This window comes from Acipenser ruthenus, chromosome 15, assembly GCF_902713425.1.
Source record: "Acipenser ruthenus chromosome 15, fAciRut3.2 maternal haplotype, whole genome shotgun sequence".
In the NCBI taxonomy this organism is placed as follows: domain Eukaryota; kingdom Metazoa; phylum Chordata; class Actinopteri; order Acipenseriformes; family Acipenseridae; genus Acipenser; species Acipenser ruthenus.
Window position 1 is genome coordinate 9,679,993 of NC_081203.1, and position 21,110 is coordinate 9,701,102.

General features: G+C 38.0%; 1 protein-coding gene across 5 annotated transcripts in view; it reads left to right on the plus strand.

Annotated features, from left to right (window-relative positions):
- LOC117422123 (nuclear receptor subfamily 6 group A member 1-like) overlaps window positions 1-21,110 on the plus strand; it is a 216,344-nt gene that overhangs the window by 168,994 nt on the left and 26,240 nt on the right. For all 5 annotated transcript variants that reach the window (XM_058987152.1, XM_058987153.1, XM_058987154.1 and 2 more), the window contains one exon: window positions 11,973-12,200. In XM_058987152.1, coding sequence (XP_058843135.1) covers window positions 11,973-12,200 — 228 coding nt within the window. The remainder of the gene's footprint in view (window positions 1-11,972; window positions 12,201-21,110) is intronic.

Sequence of the window (21,110 nt, forward strand, 5' to 3'; positions counted from 1 at the left end):
AGTAAAAAGCCTCTACCACTGCTAACCTCTTACCAGTACACATATGGTGATGCACTACTTATGAATTGGATGGTGTTACGGTCAGCTGATCAGCCACACACTATAGAGGCAGGGTAGTCCTCTGGGGGGGACGGGGGGGGACGGGGGGACACTGATGGTTGGCCCTTGCAAATATTTGCCCTCCAATCAGAGGACAGTGATCAATCACTGGCCCTGGCTTAATGAGGGTCCTGCTGGTGAGGAATGCTTTAAGAGGTGCAACATTAGGGACATCCATGAGGAGAGGAGTGGCCCATGTTTACACATTCTGCAGATGCATGAGGATTGAAAAAAACTGTAAATGCTCTCCGCCCACTTCTCCCATTGTCATACCGACAGCTAGAAATCTCTTGATCTTAAATTCACCTTCTTTTTCAAATTCTTCACTTCAAGTTCTTGCGTTTGAATGTGAAAAGCCTCTTATCTGTGACCTCACAGCTCATTAGCATAAGGATCAGATCTCTTGCATTCAGCATAGTGTCAGGCTGAGGGAGATGTGCTTCCTGCAGTAGACATGGCTAACTGATCAGGAGCACAAACACAACATGACTTTCTGAAGGCTTCTGTGATATACCTGGGATGAAGCAAGAGACAAACTTTATGGAAGGTAAATGCTTGCCAGCTGGCTTTTGGTCAGCATTTGTAATACATGTCATATTCTACTCAGATTTCAGCCAGATTCGGATGTGTTTCTGTGTTTGTAGTAAAGGGTGATTGGAACTCATTCATTGAACTGTGCTCATTTCCAGTCCTTGGATCTACAGTGGAATCGATGAATCAGTGCAGGGAGGTTACTGTAGACCTTAATGGATGGCCTTGCTTAGCTCAAACAATACAAATGACTTACTTTTTCTAAGAAAAAAAATGTGATTTTATCAGTGATTTCACTACTATTAATCTCAAGTAATACTTTAGGTTGCTGCCTAAATTATGAGATTCAGCGAAGACATTTTGCCAAAACGTTTGTCTGCTTGACCACATACGGTTTTATGGTTGAGTAGTAAGTTATGTTTCATTGGCTATTGTGTAGCAATAGTTTCTTGTCTTGACTTTTATATATACAGTAAAGCCTAGTAAAACAATTTTTTAAACGTTTCAGCAATTAATGCATTGCAGCTGTATGCTTGAGTGTTGGTTTTTATCACTGATTGAATCCAATGTTTATATATGTATATATACTTGAACACATGTAACTAGATGTTATAATTGAAGATGCAGGGTTCATTTGGGTGGGGTAGCATTGTTAAGTGGAGAAAATAGTGCTATCAGTTCCACTTTGATAACCCTGGCCAGCAGTGGCCCTTCAGTAAAGTTGTGACCTTAGGGCTTGAACTTTGCAGTCACATGATCGCTTGTAAACTGACTGTTGCATCCCAAGCTCAGCTAGCAGAGAGAGATTGGCATTAGTGAGAGAAAGAAACATGAGGTGGTTGTGCTGCTGCTGCTGGGGGCTGTTTTGTAGCAGATACATGTTTTAATGGCTGCCAGGCAAGTGACTGGCAAACTGGGAGAAGCATGAAATGGATACATGGGAAGGTACAGTCATGGCATGGTTTTTGTTTTCTTAACCTCTTAATTGAAAGTGTGTGAGTGTATTTATTGAAGAGGGACCTCATTGTTTTTAAAAAATATTCTATTTCATTTAAATGTTTGTTAAACAAGCTACAATATCCTTGTCTTTTTAAGACATTGTTTGTTTTTTGCATTTGGGGGTTAAGTGGTGTATTATTAATTTCTTACTCACTGACCCACCTGGGAAATGTTGCTCCCCTCTCTGTTGATAGCAGCAGGGTCAGGGCGGCTCCAGATAAGATCGTTTTGCCCCCCGGGGGCTGATACTGGCCCACAGCTGCTTTCCACTTTACATCTTTTTGATTTAGTTTGCATAAAAGCACAATGCTTAAGGGGGTAGTGGGGTGTAAGCTTAAATCTACTGTTTCAATACCTGTGCTGCTGCATCTTTCATTTTCTTTTGTTTATGTGGTTGACCAGCTGAAGCGCTAAAAGCATCTGATGTTCATTAAGCCTCCAGGCCTCAGCTTGGGGCTGACATCCCACTGCTCCAGTCAAACTCGTATTTCCCTTCTCTTGTGTAATGAACTCACATTGTTTTCTAATTGGATTTATTTAATCCTAATTACTTAAATAAAATTTGCTTTTTTGGTTTGAGGCACTGTACCTAAAACATTTGGTAGTTGTTTATTAGTCATTGCCTGAATCAAACTGAAAGGTATAACAATTATTTTCAGAAATTAGGAATACAAGGGTTAAGAAATCTCAAAAGGGATTTTTCTTTATCAACATGGACCCTCAGACCATCCAATTTGTTTTGAGGAAATCTTCCATAGATGACTTGGGACTGCTCCGCGGAGCAGATTTTCAAATCTTCATCACATGCAAAACTTTGATTTGAATTGATATGAGAAAACAAGAGCCAGTTCTCAGTGTGTAGATACTATTGCTTATATGAGGATTTTAATGAGAGAATTAAACACAGCTAATTGAAATACCTCTGCTGGAAATGTTTACACTGGGATGTCTGTGCATTGTTTTAGTAATCCAATTCAAACTGGCTTGCCCTTGTAAATGTGAGATGCATACATGTGCGTATGTTGGGCTTCTCTGTATTTTATTATAAGGTGTGGTAGTTGTTGTTTTTTGTCATCGCATGCCTTGATAACGTGTTTCATTGCAGTGATCAGCTGAAACAGGAGCTTTGTGGTGTAACATTTCCTTGCTTCTGTGCCTAACAGCTGGGGATGAGTTTAAGACAATTAGGACTAACCATTAAGGAGAAGCATTTCTTTAGTAAAGCAATTCATCTGCAGTTGCTAAACTGCTGGTAAAGTGTCAAAACAAATAGAGTACAGTCATTTGTCTTCTGCCCATTTTCTATTATTCATTTCATTTTACATTCTCTGAATCATATTACCTCCTACTAACCTGTAATTGGCTTTTTTAATTTAAAACATTATTTTTTCAATCTAATTCCTATGTATTTAATGTTATTGCCCCACTTGAATGGAACTGAATGCAACTTGATACTGTGTGGTATTGTTCTTTTAAATGAATCCTTGCTGCAGCTGGCCACACACAGGTTTTTGTTTTAACTGATTCTATTGAGTCATATCTCTGAGGCAGTACAATCCGGTCTTTCACCATGTCATTCTCCTCAGGCAGGAAGTCCTATTTCTTTAGTGATTCCCCATGATGGGGGATGGGGCTGGTGCTGAGACTGGGGGAGGGAAATAAAGCCTGTGTGAAGATCAATAACAGTGGGTAAGGTCAGGGCTTTGCACACAATAATGGAGGCTATATTTAGCCAGTGATCAACATGGGTTACTTTTGACATTATGATACGTCAAAACCCAAGCACTCACTTTGTTATCCTTCTACTGTGAATAGAAACGTATTTAGATGTCTTTATTTTCTATAAAAAAGGACCAATTCAATTTGTTTTTAGCTAAGAATTTTGTTTAGTAAAACACAAATTCTTGCAATAAACAGAGCAATTCAATTTGTATTTATTTTCATGTTGCATCATTATTGATGATGTGTTGATTTAATGAAAATGAATACTGTGTCTCATGCATTTTGTTTATTGCATGTATTTATATTTTCCTAAAAAAAAACCAACCAAACAGAAATTAAACAATTTTCTACAGAAAGCTATCTGGAAACAACTAGGGAACACGGACTGAGTCCAAAATGTGATGCCAGTAAAGGGTTAACTGTAACCTGACTGTGTTTTTAATGTATTACCATAAATTCTTGGATATCGGGGTACATAACACCCATACATGTACTCTTTATGTTGAATGCACAATTAACATTTTCGTTGCTACCATGAAACTGACACCATCAAAATTATAATTTAAGAAAAACATCTGCCTGTGTCTTAACCTGCTTTTCCTTTAAAATTAAGTTTAAAGATAATTTCATCAAAAATTAAAACAATTAACATTTAAAACATGTGTACATTTCTTACATGGCTTCATGTTTTAATATTGTTGTTCTAGTTTTATGAAGAAGACATCATTATTGAAATTGGCCTCACATAAACAGTGTATATATATATATATATATATATATATATATATATATATATATATATATATATATATATATATATATATAATATATATTTATTTATTTATTTTGTTTTAACACACTTTCACAAAACTCGGCATTCCAGGGATTTTTCTGTTAACAATACACGGGTGTTAATATTGTTATACCAGCAGATAAGAATCAGACTAATTTAGGTAAATGTTACTACATATGTAACACATTAAACAAAGGGGATGCAAATCAGTAATATTTTATTTGGATTAATTAAACATGCCATCAACAATGATATGTTAATTGCTCAAATGTGACGTGAATTGGGCCCATATGTCATAAAAGCTAAAGTAACCAGTGAATGTGTTCCCTATCCCTCACTCCCAAGGGGAGAGGAGGTAGACTCCAGTGGGGAAGATGGGTAAAGGTAGTGGAAATTATACAGGAACAGGAGTGAAGTTTGTGATGCAGCCCTTTAAGATAAAACTGGCAAACCACGCATAAACCACTGCGTTGTTGCTGCTTACATTTGAATCCCAAGTCCAGCCAATCCAATGCTTGACTGTGCTGCCTTTAGTTAAGTAAGACAAAGCCTCATTTGCCTGCTGTTTAGTAAGCTGAAGAACACACAATGGAAAAATACAGCTGAGAGCAGCAGCTCCCCTCTGGACCGGTTGTATTTCTCAATGGGAATTGTTTTGATAAAAAGATTGGAAGAAGCCACCCCAGACAAAGCAAATGAACAAACGATTAGGACTGGAGAGCCTCAAACAGAACTGAATACATCAGTCATTTTATTTTAATGTCACTTATCCATTGGTAAAGGGTTACCTAATATCCCACGACTTTTGAGTGAATTGCTTTACAGTTCTTAACTACAATTTTATTAGAATGCCATTATTTTAGCTGGCTTAATCACTAACTTAAATGGCTGCTAATCGCTTAACTGTGTTCTACCTAATTTTTTTTTGTTTGTTTTATGAAGTGGAGTGATCATATTATTTGAAAACATGAAATCCATTTGGGGGTATAAATTGCATGTATTTGGTAGATGGGTTAAATTAGAAAGTACAACATGTTTTGACCTGTATTAAGAACATAAGAAAGTTTACAAACTAGAGGAGGCCATTCAGCCCATCTTGCTCATTTGGTTGTTAGTAGCTTATTGATCCCAGAATCTCATCAAGCAGCTTCTTGAAGGATCCCAGGGTGTCAGCTTCAACAACATTACTGGGGAGTTGGTTCCAGACCCTCACAATTCTCTGTGTAAAAAAGTGCCTCCTATTTTCTGTTCAGAATGCCCCTTTATCTAATCTCCATTTGTGACCCCTGGTCCTTGTTTCTTTTTTCAGGTCAAAGAAGTCCCCTGGGTCGACATTGTCTATACCTTTTAGGATTTTGAATGTTTGAATCAGATCGCCGCGTAGTCTTCTTTGTCCAAGACTGAGATTCAATTCTTTTAGCCTGTCTGCATACGACATGCCTTTTAAGCCTGGGATAATTCTGGTTGCTCTTCTTTGCACTCTTTCTAGAGCAGCAATATCCTTTTTGTAACGAGGTGACCAGAACTGAACACAATATTCTAGGTGGGGTCTTACTAATGCATTGTAAAGTTTTAACATTACTTCCCTTGATTGAAATTCAACACTTCTCACAATATATCCGAGCATCTTGTTGGCCTTTTTTTATAGCTTCCCCACATTGTCTAGATGAAGACATTTCTGAGTCAACATAAACTCCTAGGTCTTTTTCATAGTTCCCTTTTCAATTTCAGTATCTCCCATATGATATTTATAATGCACATTTTTATTGCCTGCATGCAATACTTTACATTTTTCTCTATTAAATTTCATTTGCCATGTGTCTGCCCAGTTCTGAATGCTGTCTAGATCATTTTGAATGACCTTTGCTGCTGCAACAGTGTTTGCCACCGCTCCTATTTTTGTGTCGTCTGCAAATTTAACAAGTTTGCTTACTATACCAGAATCTAAATCATTCATGTAAATTAGGAATAGCAGAGGACCTAATACTGATCCCTGTGGTACACCACTGGTTACCTCGCTCCATTTTGAGGTTTCTCCTTTAATCAGTACTTTCTGTTTTCTACATGTTAACCACTCCCTAATCCATGTGCATGCATTTCCTTGAATCCCTACTGCGTTCAGTTTGAGAATTAATCTTTCATGCGGGACTTTGTCAAAAGCTTTCTGGAAATCTAAATAAACCATGTCGTAGCTTTGCAATTATCCATTTTCAGTGTTGCATCCTCAAAAAAGTCAAGTAGGTTAGTTAGACACGATCTCCCTTTCCTAAAACCATGCTGACTGTCTCCCAGGATATTGTTACCATATAGGTAATTTTCCATTTTGGATCTTATTATAGTTTCCATAAGTTTACATATAATAGAAGTCAGGCTTATTGGTCTGTAGTTACCTGGTTCGGTTTTGTCTCCCTTTTTGTAGATCGGTATTACGTTTGCTATTTTCCAGTCTGTCGGTACAACCCCTGTATGTCAAGAGACTGTTGCATGATCTTGGTTAGCAGTTTGTAAATAACTTCTTTCATTTCTTTGCGTACTATTAGGAGGATCTCATCCGGCCCTGGGGATTTGTTTATTTTAAGAGCTCCTAGTCCCTTTAACACTCTGTTATGCTAAAGTTATTTAAAACTGGATAAGAACAGGTCGACATGTATTATTTCATTGTACTGCAGCACTTAACAATAAAACTTCCACACATAATAAAAGCACAAAATTCATGTCAACATTCAATAAGCCTTCATTTGAAACCCATACTGCGCCTCTGAAACATGTGATTGAATGGGTAATATGCAGAGAATCCTTTTTTAAGTTTGTTTTTAAGTGAAACCCACCCCTAGCCACGGGAAACATTTTGAAAGATGATCTACAGATGGATGCAATTTTATTACAACTTCAAACAGTCTGATTGAATGCATTGTTAACTTTAAAATGACAATAGAAGCATGTTAAGATAAGATCACCGCCCCTCAACTTTAGAAACTGTGATTCTTACATTAAAAGGCATCTCTCCCGGAAGGGTTTAAAAAGCCAGTTGTATTTCATTTTGTATTAAAATCTGGTATGAAACCTCCTGTGACCTTTGGGGAACAATGCCCCTTTAATGTGCCATGGGGGAGGGTTTATTAGGTAGACCATAAAATGCTTAGAGTTCAAGATGAGGTTGAGGGTTTGTGAATGCTTTGTCATTTTCACACACCACCGCAGTGGCACCAGTGTTTGATTTAACACTACTGTTACAATAGCTTTAGGGGAACAAAGCCAATGCATCAGGTATCATGTCCCTAATGTAGTTTTATAGTAAACTACACAAAAAAATCATATTTTAAGTGAAACATTTAAGTAGGAAAAAGTCATTATTGTCTTCCCCAAGTAGCAGATACATTTGTTGTTGTTTAAACAAACAACAAATACATGAAACTCACGCCGCTCAAATCAAGAATCAACTAATGTTATGTGACTCTGCACAACAACCAACCCATTGTTTTAATTCAACTAAACGTTGGGTTCTAAATGAAGTTATTACAATTTCAACACAAGTTTGTGCTACTTTGCTAGTTTTTGCAGTGGTTTGTGTGATTGAATATGCTATATACAATGTAAAGACTACATGTCTTTAATTGCACTGGAATTGACCACAATTGCTTTTGGCATTTTAGTTGGGCACATTTTCTTTCATGCCTTTTAAGCTTTCACTGTAGGAAACTGGAATGGATATCAAGCACGGTTTAGACGTCCTGGTAATACAGTACATAGTTCCTTCCTAGAACACTCTTCCTCCAATCACGAGCTCCGCTCTCCAGTCTCCACTTCACATGTTACGTTGATCTTGGTTGCACTTCAGCACTGAGTTTTAGAACTCTCTACTCACTATTTAGCACATGTGTGTGAGTGTCTGTGTAATGCGCATTCCTTACACTTTCATTGCATTCAGTACATGAACCCCCGAGCTGTCTCCTAGCTGATAACATCTGCGTCATCATTTTACTTCCATGTGGGAAATAAGAGACCCTGGTTTTAAATCTTTGCACTTACTTTCCATTGCTCTTACTTTCCATTGAGAAAAGCTCAATCTTTGCACCAGCGCAAATAATTCTGCTTAAAAAAACTGTTCAAGTTATACACTTTAAAGGCAGGATTTAATAAGGTTTGTGAGACGGTGACAGAACAGTAATCAATGATCATGTTAATTGCAAATAAGTTACATCTTTACTGGCGTTAAACAATTGAACAACCATTTACACTGAAGTAACAGCTTTATTAATTCCTCTCAAGAGATTACTGTAAATGCAGTCTTTTAGACACTATGTAGTAGCACAAAATGAAACATAAGTAATTGGCTGATGTTTTGACAAATATCTCAAACTCCAATAAAAAACAACCCATCCCCATCTAAGTGAGAGGTGTAAGAACAGTTTGTTGTTTTTGGCATGTTGTTGACACATCCCCCAGAAGCAGATGAGGTCTGTCCCACCACAAAACTATTTCTCATAAAATGAAAAGCAGGGGGAATGTAAAGGTCATTGCTAACTCAAGTGCAAGCCTGCTGAAGCCAGCATTCTTATTCAACAGGCTTGCATTAATTAGAGGGGGTGACAAATACCAAAGGTCAGGAGTCAGTGACCATTAGGCAAGGGTGGCTCCTGAGAGGGGTCACTGAGAAATCCTTTAGGGGTATTCAGAGCAGGAGCCAGTAGCTGTGCTTCTGCAGTTATCTAATTGGGCTTAAAACTAGCAGTTTGACTTTAAAGTAGAGGGGGGAGAGATAGTCTGCGATCCTATAGTAAGTCACCAAGGTTTATTGTTATACAGCCTTCTTAAATCACTCTGTTCAAATAAGTATTGCTCTTCAAAGATTCTTTATTTTCATGACCTAATATTTATGGCAAAGGCTAATCATTTAATTATGACGATTTGCATTTAGACTTGAGGACAATATTCAGGCCACATGATAATCGTATATCGAGGGACTTCTATCGTGGCGTATACTGTATAACGTCTCATTGGTCTGCTGTCAAAAAACAGTTTAGATGATATCATAATTATGAGCATATATATATATATGTGTGTGTTTTTATAACCCTTGGCGATTTACTGAAGCATGAATGTGGTAAATTGGATAGAACTGCATTCTTGCAGTGCAAAGGCTTGCAAAGCTCTGCTATTCATGGTAACCATGGTATCTTCCCATCTGTTAGGGATTTATGACAGGGTGGGGGTAGGGTTTAGATTGAGTTTAGTCCCCATCAATTTAGATAGGACAAGAAAAGGAAATTTAAGAGGCCTTAGCTAATACTCACCCAGTGTTGCATTTTTTCATCTGGTAAATGAAGGCAGGGATTATGCTGTTTAAAATGTGCGTGTCTTCTGGTAAATGAAGGTAGGGATTATGTTATTTAAAATTTGCGCTTCTTCATCTGGTAAATGAAGGCAGGGATTATGTTACTTAAAATGTGCGTTTTTTCATCTGGTAAATGAAGGTAGGGATTATGTTACTTAAAATGTGCGTTTTTTCATCTGGTAAATGAAGGTAGGGATTATTTATTTAAGATTTGCGTTTTTCATCTGGTAAATGAAGGTAGGAATTATACTATTTAAGATTTGAAGCAGTTTTTTACCCTAAATTGTGTGCTGTATTTTGTGAGCTGTTACCTAGGTGACTGCATTTTCAGCCGGCAGATTGCGTTAGATTTCATGTCCACAGAATAAAGAAAGATTCCCTTGTAGTGCTCATGAATAAGTTCCTTCTGCATGTATATGAAAATGTCACTAATGAAATCTTAGATGAATGCAGATAATCAAATGGGAAGTGGGGGTGGGTGGTAAACAATAATCTGTTCTAATAGGAGCATATCAAAACAGATTTTCTTTTTTATCTTATGGTTATTTTAAAATGTTGTTTTACACTTTCTAAAATAAAAGAACCCTGCTTTTTACCGCAGAATGGGAGTTTTATTAATGAAATTAGCTTACCTAACTGTTGAACAGTAAAGGACTGACTCAAAATGCATTTTATTTCAGTCTTTTATTTCTCACTGTATTTAAAGTGAAAACATCGTCCTTATAAAGGCCCGTGTAAAGCAGTGATAAATAGTGCAACAGAAGTTCTTAAAACTAAAGTCAACTGCAGTACAAAAATATTTGTAATCTTACAGAACAGTGATTACAGGATTGAAAAAGTGAAATAAATAATATTTGACTGTTAACTGTTTAAGGTGAAATTTGAAAGGCATTTATTTGTCATTCTCTGAAAGCACAACATGAACAAGGCTGTTCCAGAATTTTTGGAGAACATTCTAGAATTTTAATATGGGGCGTGGGGATGCACTTGCCTGCTCTGCCAATTGTAACCTTTTTTTTAAATGAGAGCTGTTTGTATATAGTTGCCTTATACTTGTGTGGTCTATTTGGAAACCAAGGTCTGTAATACTGTGTAATTCAGTGTGCTATTTTAAGTGACTATTCCTTACTTTTCATTCCAGCATAAACCCTGTCCCTGAACTTTCAAATGATCTTGCATCTGTTTGTGTTTAGTGTCTCCAAGCCCGCCCTGATTTCCAGTATTTCATTTCATTGATTTCCTGACAAATATCAAGACAGCACGGCTCGCCTGAGGGGAGCCCCATTCTAACCCTTCTTGTGATTCCAGTCTTTTTATTTCTGCATCTCAGCATGTCTTTACATTGAACCTTGCTTTTGTGTTCAAGCTGTTCTGATCTAAACAAGCAAACAGAGGGCTGACAACATTACTATTTCTGGCCTCTTGGATGTGAAGGATTTCTGCTCAAGATCACTGGGCAGCAGTGTGGCGTAGTGGTTAGGGGTCTGGACTCTTGACCGGAGGGTTGTGGGTTCAATCCCTGGTAGGGGACACTGCTGCTGTACCCTTGAGCAAGGTACTTTACCTAAAATTGCTCCAGTAAAAACCCAACTGTATAAATGGGTAATTGTATGTAAAAATAATGTGATATCTTGTAACAAATGTAAGTCGCCCTGGATAAGGGCGTCTGCTAAGAAATAAATAATATAATATAATAATAATCACACAGACGCTAAGAGCTGTGCAGTGAGGCTTACCAAATACTGGCACCTTTTACTTATTTAGTAGCATATACCATATCTTGTTTCAGCTTTATTTATTTTTTTATGGGAGCCACCAGATTCAGAAAAAAATGTATGTACTTCTCTGTTCAAGCCTAACTGCAGTGTGGAATACATGCAGATCAAAGCAAACTAATGTTAGTCACTTGAGCCTCTTATTGTTGTTCCATTCTTTCTGGCAATTCTGCCTATTAAATGTATTAGTCGTTGATAGAATCTAGTTCAGCTGCTCTTCAGCCCTGTCCTGTCATGATGAGGATGTTAAAATATGCCTCAGTCTCCCAATTTAATGTGACAGTTTCTAGTGCTTGAAGTAATGTAATAATTTGTGTGCTATTTTCACTTGAAAATAATGTATGGAGATTTTTTCTTTTTTAAAGCTCTGTCGAATAAACTTTTTAAAGGACTTTCATTTGAAAACAATATTTACAGTAGCATCTTACGCTGTAATAAATACCCTCTATCAGCCCATGCTGTTGATCTCTATGTGACAGTAAACGTAGCCTTAGCATTACGAATCTCTCTACACGTTACACACATGAATGTATGGTACTGCTTTAAATATAAAACCAGTTCCTACCTGATTTTTAAACACAGAAATCTATATAAGTTACTCAGTAATTCAGCTTCAGGAATGACCTCACTATTGACTAGCGTATATGGAGTCTCTTCCCTGTATATAAAGAGAGCCAGCCAAGGAGTTCAATCAAGCGCTTTTCTTTCTTCTTTTCAGATGACCGTGCTGATCGAACCTGCCTTATCTGTGGGGACCGAGCCACAGGGCTGCACTATGGCATCATCTCATGCGAGGGGTGCAAGGGGTTCTTCAAGCGCAGCATCTGCAACAAGCGGGTGTACCGCTGCAGCCGGGACAAGAACTGCGAGATGTCACGCAAGCAGCGGAACAGATGCCAGTACTGCCGGCTGCTCAAGTGTTTACAGATGGGAATGAACCGGAAAGGTAACGAGAGACCGTTATTGTTGATGCATCCAGTGGTTCCAAACTGCACCCCTCGGGGACAAGGGCCTGCTTATATATTTTCAATGTGCACTGCATCCTGGTGCACATACAACACTCTGGAGTAGCTCATTTTCCCCTCATTAACACTTTATTCATGCCTAATAGATTTAAATTCCTTAATAAGGCATTATAGAGTACTGTAGAAACACTGTAACAACAGTCATTTTTTGTGAGATCCAATTTATATTGGGTTTGGTGTACTACAACCCCCACTAAAATACCACCGGTTATTTTTTGTGAATAATTCAAATCTCATCTTATTAAAACCTGAGTGGGACCAGGATTGGACCAACAATCTGATTTAACAATGACATTCTGTGTTTACAATACCACAGGCAAGGTTGGGAAATACTATAATGAAGAGTCGGTTTTCATTGGGCTTGAGGCTCCAATTCACCTTAATAGTGATTTGATGTTCTGGTGACCTGTTAGTTTTGTTGATTTACAGTATATCAGTTATTTTTGGTAAGATGTTTGTGGATAAGATGTGGTGCTGAATAAGAATGCTGCTGAAAATACCTACATGGGTCGTCACTGAATAATACTGAATCAGACAGAGCAGTGGGTGTTGATACTGAGTAATACTGAATCAGACACAGAGCAGTGGGTGTTGATACTGAGTAATGCTGAATCAGACACAGAGCAGTGGGTGTTGATACTGAATAATACTGAATCAGACACAGAGCAGTGGGTGTTGATACTGAGTAATACTGAATCAGACACAGAGCATTGGGTGTTGATACTGAATAATACTGAATCAGACACAGAGCAGTGGGTGTTGATACTGAGTAATACTGAATCAGACATAGAGCAGTGGGTGTTGATATTGAATAATACTGAATCAGACACAGAGCAGTGGGTGTTTATACTGAGTAATACTGAATCAGACACAGAGCAGTGGGTGTTGATACTGAGTAATACTGAAACAGACACAGAGCAGTTGGTGTTGTTACTGAGTAATACTGAATCAGACACAGAGCAGTGGGTGTTGATACTGAATAATACTGAATCAGACACAGAGCAGTGAGTGTTGATACTGAGTAATGCTGAATCAGACACAGGGCAGTTGGTTTTGACACGCTGTACAGGTGGCAGATTTAATAACACAGACCCGACGCTCGGGTACCAACAATGGTAATCCTAGCACCAGACTTAATAAAGAAGAGAAAACATAACAAAGCTAAAATTAAAGGTTTGCCACACAAGGCGAGTGCTAGCCTCACTAAAAGAGATGTTCCGCTCCAGGAACCTACTACACTGCGAAACCTCTCTATACTTAGTTTGGGATCAATCCCCTAAATTAACCAAAGCTCTGGCCTCTGTGTCTTCCTGATGGTCCTGGCTGGGCAGCGCCTTCACAGGCCATCTTGCAGTTGAAGGGTTTCATAGTAGTTGTCCTGCGGAGCGGACACTCTCCTCCTTGATGTAAATACAGCAAGCATTCGCTCAGCGCCTGTCTGTATGCCTATAGCAATGCAGTAGCCTCAAACACTGGTGCTGCTGTGTTCTTAAACAGGCGTAGGCTCCCCGGGCACGCTCCCTCAGCCAATCAGGACCTCCTGATCAGCTCAGCTCTGGACAAGCCCTCCTGCCCACTAAGCAGCAGCGCACCAGTGAAAGGGTCCTCCCTGTCACAAGCTGTTTTTTTGGTAAGCTCAGAAATAGAGAGCAGGATTAGCAGTACTGATACTGACAATGAATTGGCTTTGTTACCTATTAAGACATGAAACGTGAGGCCATCTTGCTAATTTGTAATATTAGCTAACCAGACAGTCTTATGTAAGAGTTTGAAATATAAACTGCTGAATCCTCGTCCCTTGCTGTGGATCACAAGGTCTGATCGCAGCGAACTGCGACACACGAAGTGCCAGGAACTTTATCCATTGTCTTTAAAACAACATTAGACTACTTACAAGCCCTTGGTGACTTCAGTAATGATTCAGAGTGTAGAGCTTTGAGAATCAAGCCTTGGTAGCACAGTGTTTAAATGTAATTGCCCTTCTTGCAAGGAGCTTTCACATCTGAGGTGATTAGTGTATCTCTCACTCTTCTGTGAAGCATGAAGCCAGTAAGCTTTCTGAAAGGGTCATGGCCAGGCTATGATTGTTTTAACCCCAGGTGTTTCTGCTCAGAGATCAGTATCTTCCCACTGATTATACCTTACAAAGTCTGCTGTTTATTTAGGGCAAAGTCTGCTATTTATTTAGGAGAAGAATGCTTGTTTTATGACGAGAGTAGCTGTTCCAGTCATTTTTACCAAGCAGTACTGGAGTTCTTGAGAGCGTGGCTAGCTTTGCATTTTAATGATGTCACTGCTGTCTTTATAGTTAAAGAAGTACCCAATTACAAAAGCTGTTAAAGTTCACGTGCCTATAAAAACATCCATAAATATCAATTATGTTCGGCTCATTTTTTATTTTTATTTAAAATAAGCATAGCAGCAACATAATTAACATTCAGTAACAGTTTGGATTCTTGTGCAAATAAAACATTTAAAATACATGCATTCTGCATTTACTTCATGTTTGTATTCAAACTGGATTAGAAAGGGGTACCAAAAGGGTTAGTTCAGATTCATGTCAGGAAATATGCAAATCATCTTAAATTTAAATTAACATACTTACAACACAAAATGATTCATTAGATCTGGTTTACTGAATAATCCACATTGATTTAAAAATTCATCCAAAATAAAATGTAAAAAGAAGGGAAAATTTGTATATGAATAATATATATTTTTTAATGTAGTATGTTTTGCAGGTCAAGATTATGAGATGAGATTAGATCCAGAAAATGGTTTATATTTTGCTCCATTAGTACACTGTCATTTTACATGCCTGTCTAAAGAGGAATGTTTGTGACAGAGGTGATATCATGGCCATCCCTGAGATGTGTCTCCACGACAGGATTCATTCTGAAAGTCATCTGTGAGTAGAAGTCCCTTTGTGCTGCTTGACAGGAGAGAAAGGTCTTTGTCTACTCCACCACTTTCAGACAAGGTCATGTTTCAGATGGCTTAAGGGTTTCAAACAGAGATGTGCTATTTTAATAAGCGCCATGTCCACAGCTGCACAATAACTTTTTTAACTATTGCACAGGCAGACCAGGATAACCGATAGAGTCGGGCACTTGTTTACCCGCCCCTCCTGCCACAGGCTCCCCAGATCGATAAATGAGAGCGCTGCTTTTAGGAAACATTATAATACAATCAATCTGTTACAAGGGGTTAATGAGAGGCAGATAAATGAGTGCTGATTGGAAACACTTAACTTCAGTGGAAATGTTGAGATTGAGATTTTTTTTCATGTCTTTTTAAATCCTGTTGTATCTTATGAAATATAAAGTAACACTTCTAAGAAACTAAGGGTCTCATCACTTTGGATTGCATCATCCACCCACCTGTGCTTATTCTAAGATTCCTCCTGAAAAGAAGTGATTGATGTAGTCGAGGTGGATTCCCTTATGCAGTAAAATGCTTCAAAAAATCCACACGTGTCTTATCTCGACAGTGTTCAAACTAGCTGCAAGTCAACGCTTAGTCTTATAAGATTTGCATTATATTTTGGATTGATTGTTTTGAAATTGTATATGAAAATATGAAAAGGGATCCCATGTCAAGCATTGGATGTCACAGAATTGACTAATGTTGAATTCAGATAAAACCGAGGTTATGCTAGTGGGTTCACAGAATCAACTAAAAGGTAATGTGGGATTACATGAGCTTGACCCTTGCAGTCTCTTATCAAAACTTAAATTAGAAATTAAGAGTTTGGGAGTCATATTTGATCCTGAGCTGTCATTTGAGACTCATATTTGGGAAGTTACTAAAGTATCTTTTTACCATTTGAGAAATATAGCCAACTTCTTGTATGTACTGTACAGTGCTTTATGATACTTCTGTATAAAAGCACTATATAAATGCAGTAAATAATAAATACATGTGTTTACTGTCTGACTGGTTATCTGTGCAAGTGTGCTTCTAGGCCACAAATTACATTAAAGATCTTTTTAGATCCCCAAAATTACAAAACAGCATTGAAAATGTAAACGTGAGGGATCCTCCACAATCTCTTATTTTTCTTGCTACACATTTAATCCCAGTCTTATTTTTCATCTTTAACTGAGAATAAGCACACCTTGAATTTGCTGGGTTTTTTTTTTTTATTCAGATAAGACAGAGATAAGGTTGCTATGCAAAAACAAAGATTTATTTCCTGACGTTTGATATGCAGAAGACTGATTACAGCTGATTAGAAATTCTGCAGGTTGAAATAGAAAATCACTCAGTACGTAATCAAGATCTAGCATGATTTATTGCATAATACATTCGAGAAGTTATTGATTAAAACATTTAAATCCCTACAAACAACCCATAGCTAATGGTGTGTTTACACTGGCCGTTTTTAGGATCGCTTTGGGCTGTCTCAGGTCTTTTTTCTGCAGTGTAAACGCACACAGCCAACTCTCAGCTGTCCTAAAAATGGCCAACCAAAGACGTGGCTCAGTGCCAGCTTAGGTCAGTCCGAAAGGCAGTGTAAACTCACCAGACTTTAGGGCGGCTCACACACGATGTGAGTGCCGCTCGGCTCCTCCCCACGGAATCTAAACAGGAAGAAGCTGCCGTTGCAGCGTCACAAAAAGAGAAGAACAACTTGAGACACAAGTGTCCTGAATATTTGAATTTATTAACTGTTTATATTGGGGAGTATTTGTAAATATCTACGTTTCATTATTAAGTTGTCGTCAAAAGTGTACATACCCCAAATATCCATACATTGGGCTACGTAAACTTTTGACGATAACTTTTTTGCTTTGTTAAACAGGTGCAGATGGTGGTGGACGCCAAAGAAACAAAAATGTAATATTTGATTATATCGGTGAGAATTATTTAAAAAAATGCTGTCAAAAATAATTTTATACAAAACCTTTTTGTTTTTCCCAGTTATTTTATTGTAAACCACCTAGTTATTGGTTTAGTTTCAAACACATTTTTTGTCATTTGTTTTTATTGTTATTTAAATAAATATTTTGATTGTACCAATGATTAGCTTAAAAACACGGAATAGTTTTTTTTTTAGTTTTTTTTTTTCTACAAATGTTTTTTTTGTTTGTTTGTTTGTTTGTTTGTTTCTGATAACCGCGGCATGAACTGGGGAGAGCAAGAAAGCAGAGCTGTCATAGCGTTGTGGGGTGAAACTCAAATCCGGAGTGCACTATGCGGAAACACAAAATAAACATATATACCGAGAAATAGCTGCAGGTCTGGCAAAAGATCTGTGCAACCCCCTCTCTGCACTTTTTGATTATCTGTTACACAATTGTGTTTTACATGTTATGTTCAAAGTTTTAAATAATGATTGTTTTAGTAATTTTTAAAAAAAAGAAGGAAATGTTTTGAATAATTACAAGCAATTTGAACATGACACTGTATTGTTTGTTTATAATACCACTCTGCCTCTTCTGCCTTTGTAGTGTGGGGAGGGGAAAACCTGTCATCCCTTCAGTGGTCGTTATGACGTCACCGAGCACGTATTGTAATTTAGATGGTATGCGCGTGCATTCGGACCTAAGCCAGCTCAGGGCACAACCGCTGTGTAAACGCTACGTGAAAAATGATAAGAATCTCCGCGATCAGTTGGACCTGAGTTGGCTTAGGTCCAAGGTGGCAGTGTAAACGCAACGTAAGTAGTTTAAATATATATTTTTGCCATTTATATTGATATACCAGTATTTATTAACTCTTCAACTACTATTATAGAACAGTAGAATCTCACTAAACAAGTGATATTGGACCCTGTTCAGATTAGTGATTCCTAATCGTAACCTGTACCATACTAAAGATATTTGAACACTAACAACTCTTTGAAAAAAAATACTGGGAAAGTTGTAAATGATCTGCACAGTTACCATAGAATTGTCACATAATTAATTTGTCATGTATGTTAATATGGATTGCTTTAACTCAAAATGTCAAACCAGTACTGCAGTCCAAAAAGCTAACTCTGCTAACTTATTCGTAGATATGACCATATTAGGGTCTATTGTAATGCTCAAACAGCACCTTCTCTGCCCTGTAAACTCTACAGAAACTCCCCTGGTGTTTTCCCTGAGGGATGTTTTATTAACATCACTGAATAAAATTCAAATCCAGAGGAAACAGGCCTCTAGTATTTGGGTGCAGCACTGTATTGATCATTTCTAAACTGTTACTCCAAAGCTGTGTACTAGTTTAGTAATAATAACATTTGTATTTATTGATAAATGCAGTTTGCCCTTTGACATGGTATGTTGAAAGGGTTGATACTATTCCAGCAGTGTTGATGTGTATCATCCACAAAGCCAGGTTCTTTAAATTCCTTAAATTGCAGCTTTTCTTTGATAAAACAGAACTATTAAACTATGGGGATACAGTGTAGCCTAAGGGATGAGCCTAGAGCTGGCAGGCTCGTTCTTTGTTGTAAATGTCTGTTTCCTTTGTGGTCCTGAGCCAGACATGCAATGTGAACCCACACAAATAGCATTCCATACAATGAAGATACTAAATCTAATGAATTCTAGTTTTGTTTCCCTCTTAATTGTTTCCCCTCATGTCCTGCTAGTGTTTTTGTTAGTTGATTCAGATATTAGACTGCGTGTTTATAGTAATGGATGGAATCTCTTCCAGATACACTCACAGGCACTAGCTGTTGTTGTTTGTGTATTTAACTAGATCTTGGGTACTCCCTTTTTAAAGCCTTTTGAACCCTAGATCAAATGGCTCAGGCTGTACCGGTTCAAGCTGGAAATGAAGACATTAGGTTTGAAGTCGTCTCTCCACTGGAAGTCGTTCATTGTATGTGGATGACAGGCTGCTGCATAATTAGCACAATGGATTTGGTCTCCAGTGGCATGACAGAATGCCATCCTGCAATGAAATTGCTGTGCATCCTCTTTATAGTACAGTATTCTGACATTTCAAGTGGCTTCCTTGAGTCTTAAAGCAGGAGAAATCTAAGACAAAAATATTCCACTGGGATCTCTCCTCACCATAGAAAGCAATGTATTGATGTTACCTGTCAAAGCCACGCTGACATTCATGTGCATTGAAATTACCAAGCAGTTAATAATGATTAATTCCAGTTGAAATATGCCTTTGTCTGGCTTATGGGGGTGCAATATACACTCCCTCCTACAAATATTAGGGGTCCTCTTTCACTGTGGTAGAGAGCATTAGCTGGTCTGGGTTGCATTCTTTAGTCTTCCCAATGTTGTATTGCACAACGTTTTAAATCATGTAGCTTACTTCTATCCCAAAGTCGACTGTTTAGCATTGTTGTGTGGGCAAATGGAAGTCAGCAGTTGCTAAGTTGCTTGCCTTTGTGTTTGACCTGCACAAAGTGCCCCACAAGGCAGAGCAAGGCAGATTCCAATCTGGATCAGACTGGCTCAAAAGCCTCAATTGAACTAGAACAGCGTATCAGGCTCGGATCTCCTTGCTTACAAACCCCAGCACAACTGCAGAATGCACTAGACAAGGAATAGAACGCTTATACTGCAGTCTCCCAGATTCATCTGCTCTGTGTGTCCTGAAAATATCTACAGCTATTAAACCAGCCCTGTACTAATAGCAAACATATATACAAACATTAGAGGCTGGTTACAGTTTTCAATCTTTTACCCTGTTCATACGAGCAAACACTTACCAAAGTTGTAAGATTGCATCAGTGTGCTGTTATAACAGAAGCCGGTTGGTTAAATCACCTTAGCCTGAGCTCCAAGCTTATATCACAGGCTCACTGCTGAAGGATCTGAATGGAAATGATTTGCTGTGCTGCTGCACCATCAAGCGATGATTAATCTGCAGTAGTGTGATCAGCAGTGATGGCAATATCAGGCGAAACACAATATAAGTCAGCAGTGTAATGTTTTAAGGGTGCTGTTTTGTGGTGTTAGATGATGTATTAGACCCCTTCCTGTGAGAATTAGATGTGAATGTCCTCTATTAATATGAGAATGTATACTGTCCTGCTGTGCGGTCACCAAAACAAAGGTCATTTCAGTAAATGTACTCAAAATTCTACCATCAACTTCAATCTTCAAATGCATATTCTGAATTGCTGTCTCATAGTTTATTCTGAATATGCTGTTAAAACTACACAAGGAGGTAAAAGTATAGTGAGTTTATTTGTTCTGCAATTATTAAAATGTGCATTCAGTATAGTTTTCAATACTTAATTATTCTCTGAATTTATGATGCTTAAGGAAAATTTTAAAACCAAGCCCTGAATAAAACCAAATTCTGATATTGCACTGTACTAATTACAGGTTGTGTGTTTAGATTATTAGCCATGTGCAGCATTGTTAAATTTGAGGTAGAATGTTCTGTAGAAGTGATTGAGCGCCCTCTGCTGTTCACTGATAATACCTTCAACACATTGTAAGGTAAATAAATCCTAAATCAGGGAGGGGGGCAATGAGAGACGGGAGACTGTGGATTTGTATCCCAGCTATCTTTATCCTACCAGTGGGAGATATTCCACAAACTGCTTACCTGTATACAGATAACACCACTCGAAACTGCAGACCAGTTGACTAGTCAAATATACCAATGTATGTACAGTCGCACACAGAAGTATTTGGGCAGTTACAAATGATAGAAATCACTTTCTTTGTGGTTTTTCTCATTTTTTTAACTGCCAAATACTTTTGTATGCAACTGTGTGTGTGTGTGCTTTCCCTCCCACCCCTTTACAAGCAGTGGAAAACATTCTGTTTAAAATTCCAAACCGTCTTGGTGAGGGAAAAAATTGCAAAAAATAGTGATTATTTCACTATCTGTATCTCAAAAACCACACAAGCAACTGGAACGCT